The 21,439-nt window shown below is 50.7% G+C and overlaps 1 protein-coding gene and 1 long non-coding RNA gene across 5 annotated transcripts in view; one reads left to right on the top strand and one right to left on the bottom strand.

Moving 5' to 3' along the window:
• Positions 1-9,831, bottom strand: part of LHX9 (LIM homeobox 9) — a 37,871-nt gene extending 28,040 nt beyond the window's left edge. Inside the window, exons 1-3 of one of the 3 annotated variants that reach the window (XM_081914929.1) lie at positions 9,431-9,710; positions 6,427-6,629; positions 2,419-2,789 (exon numbers count right to left, since the gene is read on the bottom strand). In XM_081914929.1, the coding sequence (XP_081771055.1) occupies positions 2,419-2,789; positions 6,427-6,629; positions 9,431-9,604 (748 nt within the window). In that variant the 5' untranslated portion in view covers positions 9,605-9,710. Of the gene's footprint in view, positions 1-2,418; positions 2,790-6,426; positions 6,630-9,430 lie in introns of all 3 variants that reach the window. The other 2 variants (XM_081914930.1, XM_081914928.1) reach the window with 2 other exon arrangements.
• LOC309371888 overlaps positions 1-18,863 on the top strand; it is a 48,581-nt gene extending 29,718 nt beyond the window's left edge. The window contains exons 3-4 of one of the 2 annotated variants that reach the window (XR_014169316.1): positions 15,040-15,145; positions 17,198-18,863. This is a non-coding gene — a long non-coding RNA (uncharacterized lncRNA). The remainder of the gene's footprint in view (positions 1-15,039; positions 15,146-17,197) is intronic. The other variant, XR_014169317.1, reaches the window with a different exon arrangement.
• Positions 18,864-21,439: the final 2,576 nt, after the last annotated feature.

Consider the following 21,439-nt stretch of genomic DNA (forward strand, 5'->3'; position numbering starts at 1 on the left):
CCATCCCCACGATTTCTGCCCGTTGCAAGATTGTGTGCATGCATTGTTTGAAATCTATATTCCATATATTGGCTGCAGTTCTGTTAGTTTGGGGTGGGGTGAATACGCATAACGCTCTGAAAGCAATCCCAATGCCTTGCCCAGCCCCCCCAGCCCTTCCTTCAGTCTCCCCCCCCCCCACTCCTTCTCCCCAGCCCCCTTGGAGAGGAGAGGCGCCTCAGCGCGCGCTCTCGCTTCGCCTTCCTACATCTCGCCTAGCCTAGAAGCGGCTCCGCTGCCAGAGATTCCAGTGTCATCTCCAATTAACAGCCAACAATTAAAACTCGGCTTCCTCCTCTTCTAGTTCCCCCCGCCCCCCTCCGCATCAGAGGACACGAAATTGCCTCGCTCTTCCTTGCCAAAGGTGGGGGGGCGAGGAAAGGAGAGGCTTCGTGCCTCCAGCTAGCGCGGGAGAGTGAAATCCGGAGCAAGGCGCTTTCCAGTAGGCAAGCAAGCAAAACTCCTTTAGTGCGGATTGGAGCAGGAGCGCACTGGCACAGCATCTGTCTGCTTTGCAGGCAGGAGGTCCCGGGTTCAGGCCCCGGCATCTCCAGGCAGGGCTGGGAATGCCCTCCATCTGAAGCCCTGGGGGAGCAGCTGCCAGTCTTAGTGGACAATAGATGGCAGAATGAGGCAGATTCCCAAGTTCGTTAGGAGAGCGGAGCGCATCATTTCAGGTTAATCCGTATTGCAAAACAGAAACCCCGGGCCCTGACTTTCTTTTCCCTGAGAATGGTCCAGATTCAACAGGGTCAACTCTCCCCCACCCACCCACCCACCCAATTTCATTATTATTATTATTTTGCCTCCTATGAGCTCAGATTCTCTCAAACACACACATCCAGCTCTGTGTTTAGCTTTAGTTCCGCGCGTTCACCACCCACCCATCCAGCCAGGGACAAAGCAACGCGGAGCGCCTCTATTCGAGCAAACCACAAATTTCATGCTCAGGGACCTCCTCCGAGGGGGCGATTTCACGGCTAAATTGGAGGTCGCGGCACAGTCTGCGGGGGCCCCGACGAGGCTTGCGCTCCCTTTTACGCATCCGACGGGCAGCCGTCTCGGTTTCGAATTGAGGCCAATATATCCTGAAACCTGGAAGGACTCTAGGCTAGACTCTAGGCTAAACGGGACTAGAAAATGGGGTTGGGCTGTGCGTCCTGATGATGGTCACACTATCACCAGAAAATAATTCTCACTTGCGTTTCAGGCAGATTGCGAGGGTTGCTTCCCTCCCAAACAACACCCAGTAATATGGTGTTGCTGATATTTCAGCAAGTATAATTGATCGGGCCGCCTAATTCTCAGCCAGCCATGAGAAGGGAAATGGCTGAGAATGAACTTTTCGTTGCTGTAGCTTAGTGCGTAAATTTACGCGCGTCTTCTCCTAGGTCGGTCCGGTTGAGTTCAGCGAAGCGCGCTATGCGCATTTAGCTGAGAGTAAAGCCCGTTTAACACTGGTGAACCTGCTTTTGAACAGAGATTCAGAGGATCCCGTCGTAAGAAACATATCCGATTCCCCAGCCCCGATCTCTCCTCTGCCACACAAACTTTAAGGGGCTTCAAGGAAATCCCCCCGCTTTTATCTGTCACCTGGGGATCATAATAGTGGCCTACCTTACAGGGCTGGTTCAAGGATTACAACGAAGTAATACGTGGAGTGCTTTGGACATTCGGAAGCACTAAAAATTAGCCCCCCAGCCGCCGCCGCCACCTCTATGGAAAGCAAGCTGCTTTTGTTCTGATTCAAACTAAACTCGTGTCCCAGTGAGGTCGAGTTAAATTAAATCAAAAGGTATTTGTGTCCTATCTTTAAAGTCAAAGTAGGTCGTAATTCGGTCCTCTAAGAGCAAAAAAAGAGCGTTCTAGAGAAAATAAGAAAGATCCCGGTCAGTGAGCTTCTTGGTATTTTTTTTTCTCTGTGCGGAATCCTTAACCTAAATCTGAAAATAAATGCCAAGGGCGGGAGGGAATTCAATGGAGCGTCAGAAGAACTAAGTCCCATGGAGTTGAATGGGACGTGCCCTCTTTACACCGAATATTTTACCTACGCTGCATCTGATTCTCTCTAGCCCACAAAAAGCTCAGGCAAGCCAGTTTGCTAACCTTTAAGATGCCACCCCTTCCCCGCCTTTCTTCTCTGGAACTAAGCACTTCCCAGGGGGGGTTTCAGAGAGGAAGCAACCCGTGGGAAATCGAGGGAGTTTGCCACCCTCCCCGTGTCGGCGGCGTGTCACATGTGAATCGGCCTTTCTAGGCGTGTAGGGCGAGTTTGAGGCCCACGCCCAACCCAGTTAGGCGACTGGTACCTCGAGGAAGGCTGACCCCTCCCTTCCCCCCGCGGTAGCCCCGGAGGCTAGTTGCGGGGTCGCCACCCACCTGAATTGTAACTGACGAGGTCCACGCCCAAGGCCGGGCTCTTCCTCTTCCTGGGCCGGCCTTTCTGGACCGTGCCGGTGCCGTTGAAGTAAGGCAGCGCCAGGCCTCCTCCCTTGGCCGCCAGCTCGGTGTAGCTCAGCTGCGGAGGCGGGTAGGAGGCAGGATCGGTGCCCTGCAGCAGGCTCTCGAAGTGCGCCCGGCAGTAGACCACGTTGTCCTTCATGCCGAAGTGGTCGCCCGTCGTCAGCGTCTTGTTGCACGTGGTGCAGGTGAAACAGCTCAGGTGGTACACCGAGTCCCGGGCGCGCATCACCATCTCCGAGGCCGAGATGCCCAGGTGGCAGCGGGCACAGCGCTGCACGGAGAACCTTCTGAAGGGAAGAGCGCACAGCGTTAGAGCCAGCGGGCGGCAGGAGGGACCAGCGGGCACGCCGAGCCCATCCAGACGACCACGCTTGCGGACCTGTTGTCGCGTCAAGCGGCCTGCGAACGCTAAGGAGACCGAGAGGCGAAGATGCGCGTAGTTTTCACAAGAAACCAACCGACGTGGTCGTCTGCATGGGCTACACGCGTCAAGGGCTTGCGAAGTTGTGGCGAAGGAGAAACGGGGGTCTTGGTTGGGCAACGGATGGCAAGGGTTTCGTTTATTTTTTATTTTATTTTTTTAAAGCTTCCGGAGTAGCAAGGACTTAAAAAAAAAATCGGACACAGAAATGAGACTTCAGATGCCCCATTTCAAATATGGGAGAGAGACGATAAATCAGTGTTTTTTTGTTTTTGAAGACAGAAGGAAAGTTAAATTGAAAAAACACACACAGAGTGGCTATGATCTAGCTCAAGGGGAGGGGGAGTTTTCCGGTTCTCCTGCTCCTCCCGGGGCGCCCCGTTACCTGCGATTACGCCCCACTGAACCCAACAGATTTTCCTTCTTCGTCCACAGGTAGAGGAGAGAGAGGGGCGCAGAATAAGGCCACAGTTCAGTTCCACTGTGGCCTGGAGAGGTTAAATCTCTCCTTTGGAATTAACCGGACTTCTAAGCTATTCCTTTGGGCCGGATCCTGCCCCCAAACCGTCACAGCAAGCTCTCTTGACATGCTCCGGGGCCCCACCTGTCTTCCCCCGTTATCTCATGTTCCTGCCTGAGTTCCCCATTCCTCCGAGCGATTGTAGCGAGACTATCCAGATGGCAAAAATGGCGGGATCCTCCCCCGCCCCCGCATTTTTAAGGAGCAAATATGCTTTATTATGCCCTTGGCACACGTGCTGGTTCCTACGGTTGTCACCCGATTAAAAGGACCGTCCCTCGATTGATCACACTTTCAAATCGGCATGCATTGGAAAGGAATAAACTGAAGGGGAGGGAACGAAGTGTACCAGTTTGGTTGCTGCAGGCCTTCTCCGAGAACGAAAAATATATAATACACTGTATATATGAATATTTTTGTTATTGGAAACCCTAGCACCAATGTATATAGGCATGCATCTTTCAAGCGTTTCAACGATTCATCTAACCAGTTGATCGACTAAACTTTTGAGGTTTGCTTAGCACGTCAGCCCGCATCTCCGTTTTTGTAATAAAAGAGGGAGACAGCCCACAGAACCAAATATTATGACGCCCCCCATCAGGCAAGGAGTCAACTCATACACGTTGCTGGGAGGGAGTCGAGGAGTCTCTGGGATTCAAACCTCAGATTTGATAGTTCCACGGTTGCCTTTTTAGTGGCAACGCATTCAGACGTGCTCTTTACGACGGTTTAAGCTGGCAGGCTCAATTAAGAGTTCTAAGTGGGAAACCTAAAAAAGCTCTGGATCTAGATATACTGGAAGTTCCTCCTGACAAATCTCCATAGCTCTCGAAACCCAAATCTGAAGCTCCAGGACATTTCGCTATCCACCCCCCTGGATCAGTTTCGTCCCTTTTCGACTGGAAGAGGGAGGTAGAGAGCAGGGAGCAGGCTCTGAGTTGACAACCGCAGGACCTCCAAACTAAGGCATTCCGTCCCCAAGGGCGGAGGAACACGCTTCCTCCTGCCCTGCTCCGAAACACGCTAACTTTGCTCATTCCATCCCGAGAGAGGAAGTGTTTCACACATTGCACCGGTATACACTGATCATGCTCTCCGGGGAGGAGTTCTGTGGAGCCGGGAAGCTGGCGTGATTCTAGGCACGCATATTTATTTTGGCTCTATCAGGATCATCTGAGCCTTTTAGCAGATTCGTTTTGCGGAAAGGCTGCGAAATAAAGCTGAGAATACAGCGGGACATCGTCTTTAAGTTTAGGATTTCCTAGGTTTCTGGGGATCTCAAAAGCTGTCCAAAGGAAAGGAAAAGGAGAAGGGGGCAAGTAAACAATACCCTTTCCCATAATTTTTGGAAGATTTCATTAACTGCAACCCTATGGCACCATCCCTTCGAAGTCGGTCAGTTGCACTGACTCCGGATTGCTTTCATGCGCACGTCTCTTGGAGCCCGTTTCTCTTGGTTGGAAATCAATGGGCAATTGTTCTAGCTTCGAGCCGGGGTGTAAACAGGAGTGTTATAATTCACTCGGAAAGGCTGGGAGGGACCTGGAGAAATCCGGATGCGTCTCTTTAAGCAAAGGGGGGGGGGTCACACACAAACAAGGCTTGTCTGAGGGCAGCTCTGCGCTAACAAGAGCGCGCGGCCAGGCTGCCCAGCGGGAGGGCCGGATCCGGTTCAGCAGCGAGGGGCTGGCGGAGCTGCAGGATGGAGAGCCAAGCCAGGCCAGGCCAGGCCAAGCTGTCGCCCGCCTGCTGCGGGCTCAGGAGAACGTCTCCTCCGGACCAGCAGTGTGGCCCGCGCCGCTGGTTTCAAGGCCCGCAGTATATGACACAGCCGGCTTAATGAGGGCAGCAGCCTTGCTGCTCAACAAGGACTAACAGCGCGATCCTGAATCGTGCGATGGGGCTTCTTTCCAAGCAAGCAGGGTTAGGGTTTGCAGCCCAGCAAATCTCACTGAAATTCAACACAAGAAGACTTGGCTTCTTGAGCTGCAAAACGGCGACCCGATTCAGGCTTGAAAGCAAACTCGGATGAACACACAGCTTTGTGTGTGTGTGTGTTGGAGGGTTTTTTTTTGGCAGGAATGTTTTGGGAAGGATATAGCCCGCCCATGCCTAGGACCGTTTCTCAAGCGTCCCTCCCGCTGCTTTGAATTGTATCCCGATGCTCTGGAAGAGGAGGCACTTTCTCTGCCAACGTCCCATGCGGAAGTGAGAGAGCTAAGGCTGCCCTTCCTCTACTAGGAGTTATTGGGGCGGGGGGTGATAGCCGAATTTTCACTCTCCCAGCCCTCTTCTAGGCTCCCCTTTGCACTCAAGCCGAGGCCTTTGAGGGCGTATTTACACGTGCGGAACTTGAGGGGCGATTATTTTGCACGTGTGAATGGTCCCCTAGCAGACCAAGCGCTGCCACCCGCGCTTTCTTTCACACCCACCCAATTGATGCACGCATTCGTTCTGAAATCTAGAGCGGGACTTTTATATGACCCGATGTTTGCTCGTTTCCGCGCCGCAACATTTCACATACACACGCTCAGTGCTACACGCGGGCATCACGTGCGTCACTTTGATTTCGCCACCCCAGCAGCTAAACGCCTGAAGCGACGCCCTCGAAAACCACAACAATCGGGGAGGACATGAAAGCTCTTGCTGAGCTTCCCACATTGGGGGGGGGGGAGGTTTCCACCATTCACACGTGAAAGTCATTTTCAGCGGGGCAGCTGAACCCCAGTGTGTAAGCAGTTGAGCCAGCGCAGACTGATAAACCCGTATCTGTGCGAACGCGACCCAAGTGGAAATCATGCACGTGTGAAGTGCTCCTCGGCTCCTGGTTGATTTCTCCCAGGAAAATCCAACTGAGCCAGGATTGTGGAGGCACCTTTTCTGGTCGGGAGGAGGAGGGAGGGGTCTTTTGCAGTCCCAGAGGGCCACGTGGCGCTCCCCAAACGGGGTCCCTTCTTCCCCCCCCCTCCCTGGGGTGCGTTACCTGTAATAATCCTCCTTGCAGTAAATGCTGCCGTCCTTGGCGAAGCAGGTGAGTTCGGACTCCAGCGCCAGTTTACATTCACAGCACTTAAGACACCGCAGGTGCCACTGCTTGTCCACCGCCAGCAGGTAGTATCTGTCGGAGATCTTCCCTCCGCAGCCGGCGCACAAGGCAGGCTTCTCCGGGCTCAGCGGGGGCATATTCTGCGGAAGGAGAGCCACACTCAACAACAACTCCGGGAGGGATGGGAACAAAGCAGGGCTGCGGGATCAGACCCACCCAGGATCTCCACCAACCCCCATTAAGGCCATACGCAGTGGGTCTCAAGGAAGGGCAACCCCTAAATAACTTTTGCCAGGAGAATCTGCAGGGGTTTCGCCGTTTCCAGCACCCAAAGCTTCTCCTATTGCTTAGCCATGGCCTCATATCTCACTACAAGGCGGTTTGGGTGGGTTTTGCGTCGCGTTTTTCCAGACTCTCTGCGCTTTCCAAGGACCCAGACTTGGGACTTTCAGCCGGATGGCCTTAGAAATGCGAAGAAGCCGATCTTTTACCACGGAAGATCTGGACTTAGGGAGCGGATTGCAATGCAAGGTTTTACTTCTGCGATTTTCTGTGCTTCAAGGATAACGAGTTTAACTCTCTCCCCACCATCACCACCACTGTTTTATTTTTTGCCTCCTACAAAGGAGAAGCTTCTTCCCAAGCAAGACCTGAAGGCGGCAAACCGAAAGCAGCTCCGTTCTCTTGCAAATAATCAGAGGCGAAGCCTTAAAAAATACTCGGTCCGTAAGACTTCATTACCAAAAAAAGGGGGGGGAGCTGAAGGGCGACTTCCCCGAGGAAGTCTGGCTCCAGTTTAAAAGTAGTATTTTAAAAGCTGCATCCAAACCATGTTTACTGGAAAGAAAATCCCTTTTATCACACCGGGCCTAACATCTCTGAGTTGGACCGGGTTGCAGAAGTTTGGAAAGAAAGATCAAATTGTTCAGAGTGGTGGAAATGCCAAATAAAGACGAAATGCCCTGCTAAAACTTCGTTTCCCACCCATCTCCTACTTCTATATAATATATAAAAATATATAATCGCCTGGATTTTTGCATCCAAAATGCGATCAGTCAGGAAGGCGGGAGAAGCTCTCCCAAGCCGACGACATCTTATGAAAATCTGAATGGATGCAGGGGGTTTGTGTGTTGCTTTTGTTTTCTCCAAAAGTTTATCTTTTGAAAGAAAGAAAGAAAATCAGAGGAGTGCAGAGAAAGGATTCTTTTGGGAGACGCCACTAAGCCTCCGGCTGATTAAAAATACGAATACCGTTGAATCCCAAAAAGAGAAGAAGGGGAAATCATCTGCCTACCCCACCCCACCCCCAAAAAAGCCCTGGGAGGAGGGAAGCGCTTGAAATGCCAAGCCGAGCCTCCCCCCCCCCCAGCCTGCTCCAATTCCTTAATGAACTTGGTGGGGGATGGGGAGAGGACCCAGAGGCCAGTTCAAAGAGGCGAGGCTGAGTTTTCTTGCAGGCCATTCCTTCGGTTCATTGTGGGTGCTCAACGGAAGCTCTGAGATTTAGCAGCAAAAGGAAACTTCCTTCATCTCTCACACACAGAGAGAGAGTTCTCGGGGAATTAAACCATCTGAAAGGAAGCGGCTTAGCCTGCGTGCAGCTCTGGATTTACTTCATGCTCCTCAATGCAATTCCGGTGAAAATTATGAGACATTTTTATTACCATTTCCGGAAGCTGGGGGGGGGGCGGCGGCGGAGAGAGCCAGCCCTTTCTCTAAACTTAATATCACTACCGATTTCTGTTCTGTTTGGGAGCTGTACCCCCCCCCCGGCCCAAGCTGCGCCGTTAGGGTTGAAAAGCGAAGGTAATCTATATATTAGCCGAAAAGAATTCCTTCCCAGCATTCGAAGAGTTTAGAAAGAGAATATTTCGTTTTAAGTCGGGCTCTTCAACCTCTCCAAAACACTATGTGTTGATAGTTGTGTTGGACTTTAAATGGGCCTTTGCAGTTTGTTCGGGAGGAAATCTTGTCCGATTTTTTTTTTTGGAAAAAAAGTCAAAGGAAATGCGTTTATACTAGTACCAAGATGTTGAGTATGCGGATGGGAGTTAAACTCCGCCAAGGTGTAGAAATTACGGCAGCGCGCAAATTACTGCCTTCGCTTCTTGCTAGACACGGACATATTAAATCATTACTTCCAGCCCTGTTGCAATCAGATTTAATCCATAACATAACAAAAGGCAAATGACCCTGGACTTGCTTCCGAATAAATGCGTTTTATTAGGACCCGGCTGCTAAGCGTAGACTGGACGGTATATATAAGTGCATGCATGCATGCGTGGGGTAAATATATGGTTTTAACCGCAATCTGCAATGATCCAGAACAAACTTGTTCGACTCCCGAGATTCTTTACTCGGAAGCAAGTCCCAATCAACTCAAGGGGAGCGTCTTCTCTAGTAAATTTATATATTTTTACTTAATTCAGACGGGCTGGACTTTTTGATTGGATCCCGCTTTCATTTTTATTTGCATCATATTTAAAAAAACAAAACGAAACAAAAACAAACAAACAAAACCACGACGAACAGGACTGAACTTTTCCTTGACCTTACTTGGAATGAAAACTCAATCTGATTTCACAATATTCGTAGGCTCTTGCTGCAATATATAGATGGTGAAATGTGGCTATTCGAACGGCCGAATAAAAATCCTCCCGAATTTCCAAGTGGAGAAATGCTCTTTTTAAAACTGCAACTTTCGCAGAGTTCAGGGAAGCCCGCGATCCGGGCAAGCTCGGCTTGGATGTAAACAAGCAGAAAGCTGACTTTGCGAGGAGAAACTGTCGGAACAAGAGGTTCCGATGTCCCTGCAATATTTGGGTTGATTGATTCTTCTAGCTACACTTTCATTTTTCCTCCCGCTCTGCCTGTTCCATTCCCTTCCCGTCCCTTAGGTTGGCCACCCGCGTCTTCCCCCTATGCCCCTATGACTCCTTACCGCTTCCCGGCCGTTCATCTGGGCGCCTTTGGCCAGGCGCGACTCGGTCTTGGACCTCCTTTCCATCTCCTCCATGATGCCTTGGATGTGGCCTCCGGAGATGCCGTGGAAAAGCATGGCTGGGGAGCGGAAGGGGCAAGCGGTTCCTTCGGCTCGACACCCCACTATTTCCATATACAGGCCCCAGAGTCTTGGGCTAGAGCATCCGAAGCGCCGGGAGGCGGAGGCGGCGGCGGCAGAAGAGGAGAGACAGCCCGCGGGGAAGCAGCGTCGCGGCTCCGGGCCCGGAAGGCAGGCGAGGCGGGACGGACGGACGGACGGCGAGCAGGAGGAGGAGGAGGAGGAGGAGGGTCTCTTGCGGGGCTGCCCCCCGCCTCGTGGCGCAAGGAGAAGGCGCCTTCCTGGGCGGGCAAGGAGGGAAACGACGCCGGACCCCAAAAAAAGGGAGGAAGGAGAGAAAAAAGTGTGAAGAAGAAGAAATAAAAGGGGGGAAAGGAGGGATTGGGCAGAGCAGAGACGAAGCAAAAACCCACGAAGCGGAGACTTGTCTTGCAGCTTCCTGAACTAGAAAAACGGGAGTTTTTTTGTAGGAGGGGGAGGTGAGCAAAAGCTATTATGGCCCCCCAAAGGGGAGATTAATATACTTATAAAAATCAAAGAAATACACAAATTAAAACCAGAGAAGGGTTTGTAAGGGGGGTGCAGGGGAAGGGGGGGTCGGTTATTTCTTCAAGCAGCGATCCCTGGTTGCTTGAAAAGTTCCCACTTGCCTCTAGGTCGGATTTGGGACTGCTGCTCTCTGCGGCTCCGTCCAATTTGTTGGAGGCGAAAGCCAACCCATTTTGGATAATTCAGGAGGAGGAGTTCTCGCCCGCGAGCTGCCACCAGCTCCCCCCCCCAACTCTCCCTCCCTCCCCGCAAACTCCCTTCTTATACAGACAACAAAGAGCTGTCAAACTCCTCTCAGCCCCCACAGAGATGGGCAAGAGCGGTGACAAATATTCCTAGGGAGGGGGAGAGCCAGACCCCCCCCCTGCAACCACGAGGAGGGAGGGGGCCTTTTTTTTAGGGGGCTGGCTTGTGTGGGCCCAGATTGTATTCCTGCTCCTCCCACCCTCATCCCCACCCCCTCCTCCTCCAGTCCATCTCCCTTCCTCAAATCCCCATCCGGCGTTCAGTACTCAAGTTCAAAACGCATTTTAACAATGGGAAAGTGTGTGTGTGTGTGTAAGAGAGAGAGAAATAAGGCGGATTTCTTTGAATGAATCTGGGCTTTGGAGGGACTTTGCTGGAAAGAAAGAAAGAGGCACAATCTTCTCCACCTTAAGCAAATCCCCTTGTCCCACCTTGAGCTGAGCTAGCCGGGGAAGCACGTGGCTGCCATCCTGCGCGCGCCTTCTTGGGAGGGAGGGAGGATTTTAAGATCAATCCACTGACCGACTTCCTGGCCAAGGTGCACAGGATCGCACTGCGCACATTTTTACGCGGTTAGCAATCTCACAGATGCTTCCGTTGAGCGGGATCGCGCCCCCAAGAGTGGCAAGCCGGTTGCTCCGGAGGGAGCCCCTGATCGCTTTCATGGCCGCCCCCAATTCGACGCGAAAGAACCGAGGGAACAGATTTAAGAAACCTCGAAGTTGGGGATCGGGAAGCGGGACTTTGCGCGTGTTGGGAGACGCCTTTTCTGGAGGAGCCCTTTTTATCTCTCGTAGGCAGACCCGAAAGAAGAAACTTCTCTGTTTCTTACCGTTTTAGTGTTTAAAAGTATGGGTTTGATCTAATTCCAGACCTCCTAAGATAAAAAAGGCAGGGAGCGCGTGGTATAATGTTAGAGTAAGAGAACAACTGAACCGAGAAAGACATTAACCTCAATTTGAGAACATATTTGAAGTAAGGAATAGCAGGTTTAGGGAACTCCCCAATGGGGTGGGGTTTAGTAGTTGAGGATTCAACTCTTTAATGGCTTTCAGCCATTATCATGTGATCGAGAAAACCCCTTCCGTTGGATCAGCGGAGTCGCTCAGCTGTGGGGCGCAAGCTTCAAGTCCCACAGCGCTCTTCTCCAGGCAGAAAGGAAAGCGCACCTGGGAAGCCAGCTGTTTCCGCCCTCCGGACACAGCTTGGTCCATGGCAGGTGCCGGACCCTTCCACCTTGGGAGAATCGTATAGGTTTAGGGCCAACACAGGAATCCTCATCTCTTTCTCTCCCCTCTCTTTGGTACATTTATTTCCCTTCTTCGCCTCCCTGTTGACTTTTCACACTGCTGCCCCGACCGGCTGTTTCCTGCCCTGCCCTGCCCTCCCTTCAGAAATACCCGCCGCAGAGTCTAGTGTGACTCCTGAAATGGCATCACTAGCCTCCACTGCCTTCCCCCCAAACACTTTCCTTCCATGCCACGGACCTTACTGGGCTGGAAGAGATAACCTTCCTCCCCCCACTGTTTGTTAGTGGTTCTCTAGTCGTGGGGCGCGAGGGTGGGATGGAAAAGGGTGCCCTTTGCGTCTGGATAGGTCTCTCCCTCTTCATCAGCCGGTCGAAAGGCAGAAAGCAACTCAGAAAACACATTCGAACCGAGAAGAGAAAGCCAATCAAGTGAAATAAGCTTGGATTATAATTTTTTGAAACACACACACACAAAGAATTCCTCTCTTTCTGTTGGCACGCCACAGCCCAGAACAGCAGGGCTGTCTATTTACTGTAAGTAATGCAATTAGGAGAGAAATCTCCCATTGAAAGGGGAATCTAAGACGCAGAAACCGGTGGAGAAACAAAGAAAGAGAGAGAGAGAGAAAGGACAGACCTAGGACTTTTCACGGATCAAGCTTGTTTGTGGCAGGACCTAAACACACACACACACACACACACAGAGAGAGAGAGAGAGAGAGAGAGAGAGAGAGAGAGAGAGAGAGAGAGAGAGAGAGAGAGAGAGAGAGAGAGAGAGAGAGAGAGAGAGAGAGATAGAAATTGGATGGCCGGAAAAGGTTACAATGGAAAGACTTTCCTTGGGCGCAATGCCGCCCGTCTGGAATCCTAGAGGAGAATTGCGATGGCTTTGAATGGAGCAGAACCTGCAGCCCTATGAGCTCGTTCCGGTGAATCCCTCGGAAGTCCCACTGTGGGTCAAGCCTCTCCGGACCCAAGTATAAGTGTGGCTGCGGCCTCCGCTCTCAGTGGTAGTCAGGCAAGTCTCTTGAGAAACATGTCCACTTGAACGCCATGAACAGGCTCTTCCGTGGGCGTAGGATTGCAGCTTAAGCGCGCAACCTCAAGTGCGTTTTCTGAAAAAGCCCTACTGCATTAGATGGGGCTGGCTCCCCGCGAAGCGCGTACAGGATTGCAGCCTTACGACTGGAGCTGTGTTCTGAGCAGACTCGGATAGGGTTAAGCTGATCTACAGGAATGTGAGGCTAGGAATGAAAAAGAGGGGCGGTTTAGGATTTGCTGGTTGACGGGACGGATCAGATTTTGTTGGCAGGAAAAGTGCGGGTCGCTCTGTCGTTTGGATGTTACCTGAACCGCCAGGTCTAAAACCATTTAGTAGGTGATAAAAAACCACACTTGTTCTCGTTGTTTTAAACACCTTTACAGATCCGGGGTCAAAAGAGGCTATATGGATATTTAAGAGGTCGGAGCTGTGGAGGCAAAAGGAGCTTCGTTCTAAAGCTCCATAAGGTTTTACTGTCAAGCGCCTTTGGCACTCTAGCTGAAAGGCGATATGCACTAAAAACAACAGCAAGCGTGAAATTCATTTCCATTTGATGTAATGGAAGGGCGGGTTAATACTGGCAACTGACAAGCAAGAAGGCAAGTTTGACTCTCACTAGGAGAGCCACTTTCACAGAGTCAGGACCGAATGATTCAGTCACATGATGCCCATTGGTGGGATAAATGGTTTTTACATATACTGTATATATTATCTTCACCCTCGTTTATTTATTTATTTATTTGTTATTATTTGCTAAAATTAAAGCCAGCTAGGGGCAACAGCAAAATGGAACAGGCCGCCGTCTCCCTCGCGCTTCTTGAGCGCGAAGAGACACTTGGCGGAGCGCAGTTGGAGACAGAATGCTGGGCTCCAGTAATGGGCCGGGACCATTCTGTTCCTCACTGGGGCGCTGGGCTAGGCCTCGTCCTCGCCGTCCTCTCCAGCCACCCTCCTCTAGTGACACGAATCATACTTTGCATTCTCTCCAGAGAGAGAGAGAGAGACTCCTAGGCTGCTTCTGCGCATAAGGGTCGGCGACTCCAAGTCCTGCTGCGCTCGAAGTCAGGGCGCCGAGGGCTCAACCAGATCCAGCTTGCGGGCTTCCCAGAGGCATCTAGATTGCCATTGTGAGAGCAGGCTGCTGGCTTTGGGTGGTCGCTGGCCCGATGTCCAGTAGGACTCTTCTTAGGTCTCCAAGCACACTTACAGAGTTGCTTTTAAGTGAACATGTTTAGGGTGCAACACTAAGCCCAGGTTGCAGACCGGGTACCTGCAGTTTAAACCATAAACGCGCAGTTGATCTCCTGGTTCCCAAATGATGACGGTCTAACTAGGCTGCCTGTCTGCCTATCTTTGCTTTCGCCTTTTCATCTTTCTGTCTTGGAACTGGAGGTTCCGATGGAAAAAGTGATCTCTAGAAAGGTGATCTCTCCAGGTGAGCGCTCTGGAAAGGATTTGAAGGTTCCTTCTTCTCTCCTGGAAGCGGGTCAGAAGAACCCCAGAAAAAACATTTCCGGGCTGAAGCTCTTTTCCTTCCTGGGTCTGGAATCAAAAGCGAGAGCACTTGGGAAGTTGCTTGCTTCCCTTTCCTTCCCCCTCCAGACTCCTTGGCTTGTTCTTGAAGGTAAAGCCGGAACGGCGGCAGGAGCAGAACAAAAAACGCTGGGTCCTTCCGAGACGCTGCAGCCGCTAGGTGCTTCCAATCTTAAGGCGCAAAACTGAAAACTGAAAAGCCCAGGGAGAGTTCTCCCCTTGAAACCAATGAGGATCTTGACAGAGCTTCACTTTGGCTGGATCGTGTCCTAAATTTAGACGGGAGGGGAAGCGAAATAATAACGTAACCAAAACCCCGCCTCCTTTTCTCTAGAGTTGGGCACGCACGCTTCATTCATGAAAAGCAACCCTAAAGTTGTTCTGGGTCAAGTTTCGATAGTTTTGAGATGACTCCCTTCGGTGCCTGATCTTTCACACAAAACCTACCTCGCAGTGTAGTTGCAAGGGGTGGGGGGGATAAAGACCTACAGAACAACAACGTGTTTCCTTTTCTACAAGAACTCAGCCAAGGAGACCCAAGTGTCCCCACCTTATCTAAACACACTCATCCAAAACCCACCGTCCTCGGAAGCACCCCCAAACACTGCTGCTGCTCTTGCGCAAGGGCGCAACCCGATCCTATGCTTCTCTGCCCAAAAACGATCCCCACACCGACTTTAATGGGAGTTTCCTCACAGGTCAAGGGCGCAAAGGATTCTCGCCATAGGGCGTGTTGTGTTGGACAGCAGCACCTCCCGGGTCTTCCCCCGGAGAAAGGATGTTGAGGAGTTTCCTGCGAAGAGCCGGCGAGTTTCCAAAGGCCTTTCTTTCAGCAGTCAAGGTGAATCTCCTTCAATTTCTTTTTACCAGCTCTCCCTTTTTTTCCTCGAGAAGCTGGAAAGGGCTGCCGCTTGCAGGAAGGCTGGAGGGGGCGAAGGAGGCGTCTCGGAGGAAGAGCTGGCAAAATACCCCCCGGGTATGTGAGCAATTGGGGGCAGGAGGAGACAAGTTGCTGGTGGGAGAGACGGAGAGATACAACCGCGCTCGGGAAATCCTAGAGGACGCGCAAGGTGAAAGCCAGCGGCTAAACGAGGGTTGCCCTGTTTGTAGACATATATTTTGGGTTTGGAAGAGAAGGCCCTTCCATGTTTGGGGCCTGCAGGGAAACAGAGCTTGTAGACGCCCCAAATTAGGAAAAACATTTTTTTGGGGGGTGTCAAGTATTGTGGAGCCACTGGGCGCAGAAGCTCCCGGACGCTCTGTATAAACGCGGATTTATTTATTATCATAATTATTGCCACCATCATAATTAATAACAAATAGAGTGGATTGCTATCGTTGTTGCGTTTGTTATCATAATCATCGTTTCGTATAGATGAAGCGCCAAAGGGGAGGGAACCAAGCTTGTTCTTACAACAGAATCTGAATATAACAGATAATCAGCGCTCCTTGTCGGAGCGTTACATGGTAGATAGTGACAAGCGTCGTTTTCACACGGCCATCGTGCTTGTCCATTGTCGTAGGAGGAGAAGGGTTTTTTTTGGGGGGGAGGGAGCGGAATACGGGGGTGTAGTGAAACACAAAGCTCCAGATTTTGCACTCCGGGCTTCAAGGCGCGTGGAGGATGGATGGGGGCGATTTGTTCAGCTCGGGCTAATCCCCCGGTAAACGGCTCTCCCAGCCTCTGCAACAAAACCGTTGGCTGCGAGCCTGCGAAGCAGCCGGGCTTTGGCACAGGCAAGGAACATGCTCTGGCGAGAGGGTTTAAAGAAATAAAATAGAAACCCAAGCCATTATCAAGAGAAGAGAGGAGATGGGGAGGGGAGGGGAGCCAGTGGAACCCTCCGTCCGGCCCCCGTTCCGCCACAGGCGAGGGTTTAAAGCCTATTACAGCGTGAAGGGGGCTTGTCGTTGGCTCTAGGACAAAGTATCCACGTGCGGATTAATAACTGACCAACAAATAATTAGACAGAGGAAGGATAAGGAAACCCGAAAGCGGAGACGGCTAATCATTTTGCTCTACGCACTGGCTCCCTCTGAACAGAAAGTGGCCTGGCTCCGTTTTAATAGAGCAGGGGGGACCTGAAAGAGTGAGAGTGTGTGTGTGTGTGTGTGTGTGTGTGTGTGTGTGAGAGAGAGAGAGAGAGAGAGAGAGAGAGAGAGAGAGAGAGAGAGAGAGAGAGAGAGAGAGAGAGAGAGAGACTCAGAAGGGTGACTGATTCTATCCACATCATCGCGTAAAGGGACAAGGCGAGTCACTCTTCATCGTGTGAGTGACTGTGGACCAAAAGTCAGCAACAGATTCCTCCTTTCAGGGGAATCTTGGATCTCAGACGTCCCCCAGCCTTTCAAAAGACACCGCTTCCTGATCTTCTCCTCTGCCAGAGGGAGCTAACGATAGATCTAGCTATGTTTGGAACGTTATCATCCCTGTTCGGGGCCTCCAGAGCTGGCTGGCGATGAAACATAACTGTCTCCAGGTTGGCTCCAGAGTGTGATGATGGCATTGAGAAAGCAAAAGGTCCCAGGGTGTCTTCAGTGGGGCTTACTCTCATCTGAGTTGGCAAAGGATTGCACTCTTAATCACAGATGTATAGGCTGAAGGGACCATTAATATTATGGTTAAGGGTGCAAGCCTAGGCACACTTCCTTGGGAGTAAGCTCCACTAAAGATGCATCTTACAGGCACCTAGTGAGCACAAGGCTGCCAAAAGTTCAGGGCTTCCTTGGATTCAACGAAGCACGTGCTCAGATCCTTTCCTTGACATCAGTGGGACTTGCTTAAGTGAGCCTGGTTCAAGCCCATTGTATTGAAGAGCGCAGCACACCTATATTTTAGAAAACAAAGGAAGAGCCCAGAAGGAGCAGAATTGTTTTGGTAATCGTCTCCTGAATCTCACACGCACATCAAGCGCCGGAACGGAATCAAAATGCTAAACAAGGCAAACGAGGCAAAAGTCCCTCCAAGATAAGTCTCCCCTTCTTTATTGGGGACTCCGTTTCAGGGGTGTTGCTTTTTCAATTTCAGGTTCCAGAGGTACCAAGCGTCGGATCGCTTTCCTTTCCCTGTCTGTTTCCTCCGGCTGTCTCAAGAACCACTTTTTTTGCTGTTTACTGAGGTTCCCTCATCTTTTTCTTTTTTTTAAACTATTACTCATTTGTGCCGGGACCAACGGACAAGAAGCAAAAGAAACCTTCCAGGGATGCACATATTCAGATGAGAAAGAGAAACAAAAGTTTTCTCCTACCCGATTAAACTGAAAGGAAAAAAAGGGATGATTTGGAGCAAAGCAACGAGGAGCTTTTAAGGAGCGGACTGAAAAGCCCCTGGCGCCGGATTGCAGGTCTTCAGCCTCCAGCCAGAGAAAGAGAAGCGTAAAAAGGGGGGAGGCGGCGGCCGGGTCTCTAACGCGAAGGGGGTTTCAAGAAAAGGGCTTCTGGAGCTAATAATGGAAGCTCGCCTTGTATACCTCGCCCGCCTGCGACTTAAGCCAGTTTGCCGGCGAGGCGAACCGAGGTAGGGAAAAGGCGCACGGGGAGCGCGTAAAAATTCACATTGCAAAAGGAGGGCTGGTTTTATTTCTGGCGAGCCCAGATGCAAAACCCCCGCGGCTCAAAGAAACCCCTTCTTCCCTTGAAGCAGCCCCCAAACCTGCCAGCTTGACTTCTAAGCTCCACAACCGACCGGATCCTGTCCAGATAAGGCACCCACACACCCACTCAAAACACGTCTCCATGCCTCAAATGGGAACACACCTGAGGAAATGCAGGTTGCTATTGTAAAAGTTATTGTTCTTATTTTTATCGCCATCATCCTCATTATTAGCAGCAACAACCCTGAGATCCGTAGCAAACCTTCGAGGCAGCGTCTTACCTGAAGAGCTCTAGAAAGGGGTGTTTATTTGGGGGGCCCCAGAGTGGTTCCTCCTTAAGGAGTAAAAAAGGGGGATGGGTTTGGGGATGGAGGGACGGAAGGGAGAGACGCGGTGATGTAACCAAGAGGAGGAGGTTGGTCCTTCTCGCAAAGGATTCCTGCGTTAATTAAAATAAACAAGCTAATTGGGGGTGGGGAATGAGAGTTCCGCTCTTTCTCTTTCCTTTCTCTCTCTTTCCCGCCCCGCAATCGCAATCTCCACCGCACCTCTATGGAGAACTGGCGCAAATGTCTAACCTCTGGCATCTTATCACAGCGCCTTGCTTTTGAGGGGATCTATAATCCCGTGTAGAAATGCGGCTAGTAGTAATACTAATAGATAGAAATTCCCCTTCCCAGCAAATGAAAAGCAATAATAATAATAAAAAATAATATTAATAATAATGAAATCGGACCCTACCTGCCAGTACTCGCAAAGCTGCGAGGTTTGCCTGCTTAGCACTCCATCAGTGATCAGGTGAGGGAGACCTTGCGGTAAAGGAAAACGAGGGAGCCAAGAGCGTGATTGGAAACGAGGGATGAAGGGAGCTGCCAAACGTCTCCTCCCCACCCCACCCCCACCCCCCGCTCCCCAATAGACGCATCAAGGGGGGGGGAGAGAGACGCTGTTTGGCGCACAATGCAACCTTCCTTCGCTTTGCCAGGATTGAGGTCTAGGTGGATTGATTTACAAGAGCGCCTCAGCCTCGATTCCTGCGCTTCTCTTCTTGTCTGAAAGTGCGCGCTCTGTGTGTTTGTGTATATTGAAATACATACATACATACATACATATATATATATATATATATATATATATATATATTTAAAGGGGGGGGAAAGACCACTGTTGCTAGCCTACGGGATGTCTGATGCCTTCCCCTTCCCATTAAAGATAACTCCTCTCTCTTCTCTCTCTCTCTCTCTCTCAATCGTCAACTTGATGTGATCTGATCTGATCCGCGGATGCGGAGAGAAGACCTGGCTTGGCCAGCTAAAAAGGAACTTGAAACACACAGGATTATTCTAAGGAAAGCAGGGAGGATTGCAGAAGCACGGGCCCCATCTTAACTCAATTAAATAAAGAATCAGGTGCTTGTAGGGACGGGATTCACTCTTGCTGCTCTTTCCTTAGAATGACAGCAATGCCCCTGAAAGAGCGATCCACCGAGGCCAAAGAAGACAAGGCGAGGGTTGGAAATCACCTTGTAAAGACTTGGGGAGAATCACTGCAGAGACTTTATTCCCAGGGTTGAAAAGGGCAAGGACGCAATCGACGCGGGGGAAAGTCTCCTGCGCAAGCCCCCGCCCCTTCGCCCAGAAATGAATGAGGTTAGTGGTTTTGCTCGGCTGATGGTCCCCATTTCAACCGAGCTGCCTCCGCAGGTGAAGTTCCCAGTCGATTGTCTCGCTAAGCCCATCTTCCTCTTGCACAGGAATGTCAACTTGAATAAAATATTTGAATGGCAATGCCCATCAACTGGGGGGGGGGAATCAAATATTTTATGGGGGGGCGAAGGGACCTCGGCCCTTAGGAATGGGCTCCTTTGCTCCTGCAGCTGGTTATTTGCAGCCCGACCCTAAGAACGCCTTACTTGGAATTTCGATGCCATTCAGTTAAAAACAGGAACTTGGAGTGGAATAAAAATTAATTCCCAAAGTTACATGTTTACGACCAACCACCCAAAAAAATAATAATCGCGGTTTCTATCCACAACAGGAGGGAGGGGGAAACTGATCGCTGATCAATAATGAGAAACCGTGGTCGCTCTCCTCTCGTCTGCTTTTATCTCTTGTGCAACCTTTCTCAGTTCAGTTCCATCTCATAATTCTCTACGATCAGCTCCTTCATCGACTGATGATGATGGGATGATCAACTTTGTTTATATCTGGGAGGAATGGCTTTTAAACAACAACAACACAGAACGTGAATATATTTAATCAGACTTGAGTGGGAAAGAAATCTGTCTCACGCGAGTGGGCGAGACAGCGCATAAACTTCTTCACAGCGCGTAAACTTCTTGTTTATTTTTCTCTTTTTCCAAAAATAAAAAATAAAACATCCTGTATTTTAGACACTAAATAAATCGTGCCACCGAGCCACCGTTACTTTCTAGTTGTCAAAAATACTGGGCAAGTTCCCGCCCTTCTAAAACTCGACGATTTCAGTGAATGGAGTGTATATGTGTTTGTGAGAGAGGGAAAAGTCTTTGTGCCGAGGCACAGAAGAGAGTGGCATATGGCCACCTTTCCAAATGGATGGGGGGTGGGTGGGATGTGGCGAGACAAGCGTGGTCCCACTTTAGTTGGAGGAACCAAGTTGGTTTGGCTTTAAAAGCACCTCACAAAGTGTTTTCCCTACTGCTGGAATAAGAGCTTCGAGGTCTCCATTTACGCTCCAAAGACAAGTAGCAAACCTCCGAGCAGAGGTCTCCTCCGCCCTACTAAGCGCCGTCCTATATGCCTCAGAGCAGCTAAAGAGTAGGGTACCCCCCTCGGCTCCATCTCTTTACGCACGATAAATTCGACGCATTAGGCAGAACGAGGTGCTCGGATTGTGGACTGTACCACTTCAGGTGTGTGCATCGGGCGCGGTATTGTGGGCATAGCCTCCGATGTTTACACAACCCCCTCCAAAAAAAACCACAACTTCCTTAACCTCTTCTCCATTGTGTACTAATGTGCTCCGCGCAGAGTACTTTGCAGGGGGGGGGGTTTCCTTCTCAAATCTGATTCCGCCCCCCTCACCAGCAATCTGCAGTGGTCCTTCCCGAGAAGGAGCCACCTTAAGTCTGCCACTTCATCTTGGCTAATGGCGTGGTGGATGCAGTGTGTTACTCACGTGGCCTTTTAAATAATAATAATAATAATTGAGGGGTTTTTTAGTAGTGGGGAGGAGCCTTGCAGTGGACCTGCCGGAGGTTATAGCGCTTGGGGTCTCTCCTCTCTATCCCCCACCCCACCCTGCCTTCTGTTTGTGGGATAACCAGATGCTCCGGGTTTTCTTCTGGCGTCAGAGGTTCCTTAAAGTTAAAGCGGGGCGGGGAGGTAGAGAATAAGAAGAACCGGGAGAGAAAGAGGGCAGAACCTTATGGGCCGAATCCTCATTGCTCTGTTTCGTTTTGGAAGAGAGCAGGGAGGCTTTTCAGCATGCAGAAAAATACAAAAGGCATCTGCATCCTTCTCCGAAGCGCCTGACGTTAAACAAATCCTACACAATCTAAAGGTTAACAAGATAAGGCCAGTCCTCGGATTACTCGTTCTTACTTGTTGTAGTGCCCCCTTTCACCCCACCCCACCCTTCGCTACTGTTTGGGGAAGGCAATGATTTGGCTAAAATTGAAGACAGCCACGGAGGAG

This window comes from Podarcis melisellensis (genome assembly GCF_964234715.1).
Source record: "Podarcis melisellensis genome assembly, chromosome: 6".
Classification (NCBI taxonomy): Eukaryota; Metazoa; Chordata; class Lepidosauria; order Squamata; family Lacertidae; genus Podarcis; species Podarcis melisellensis.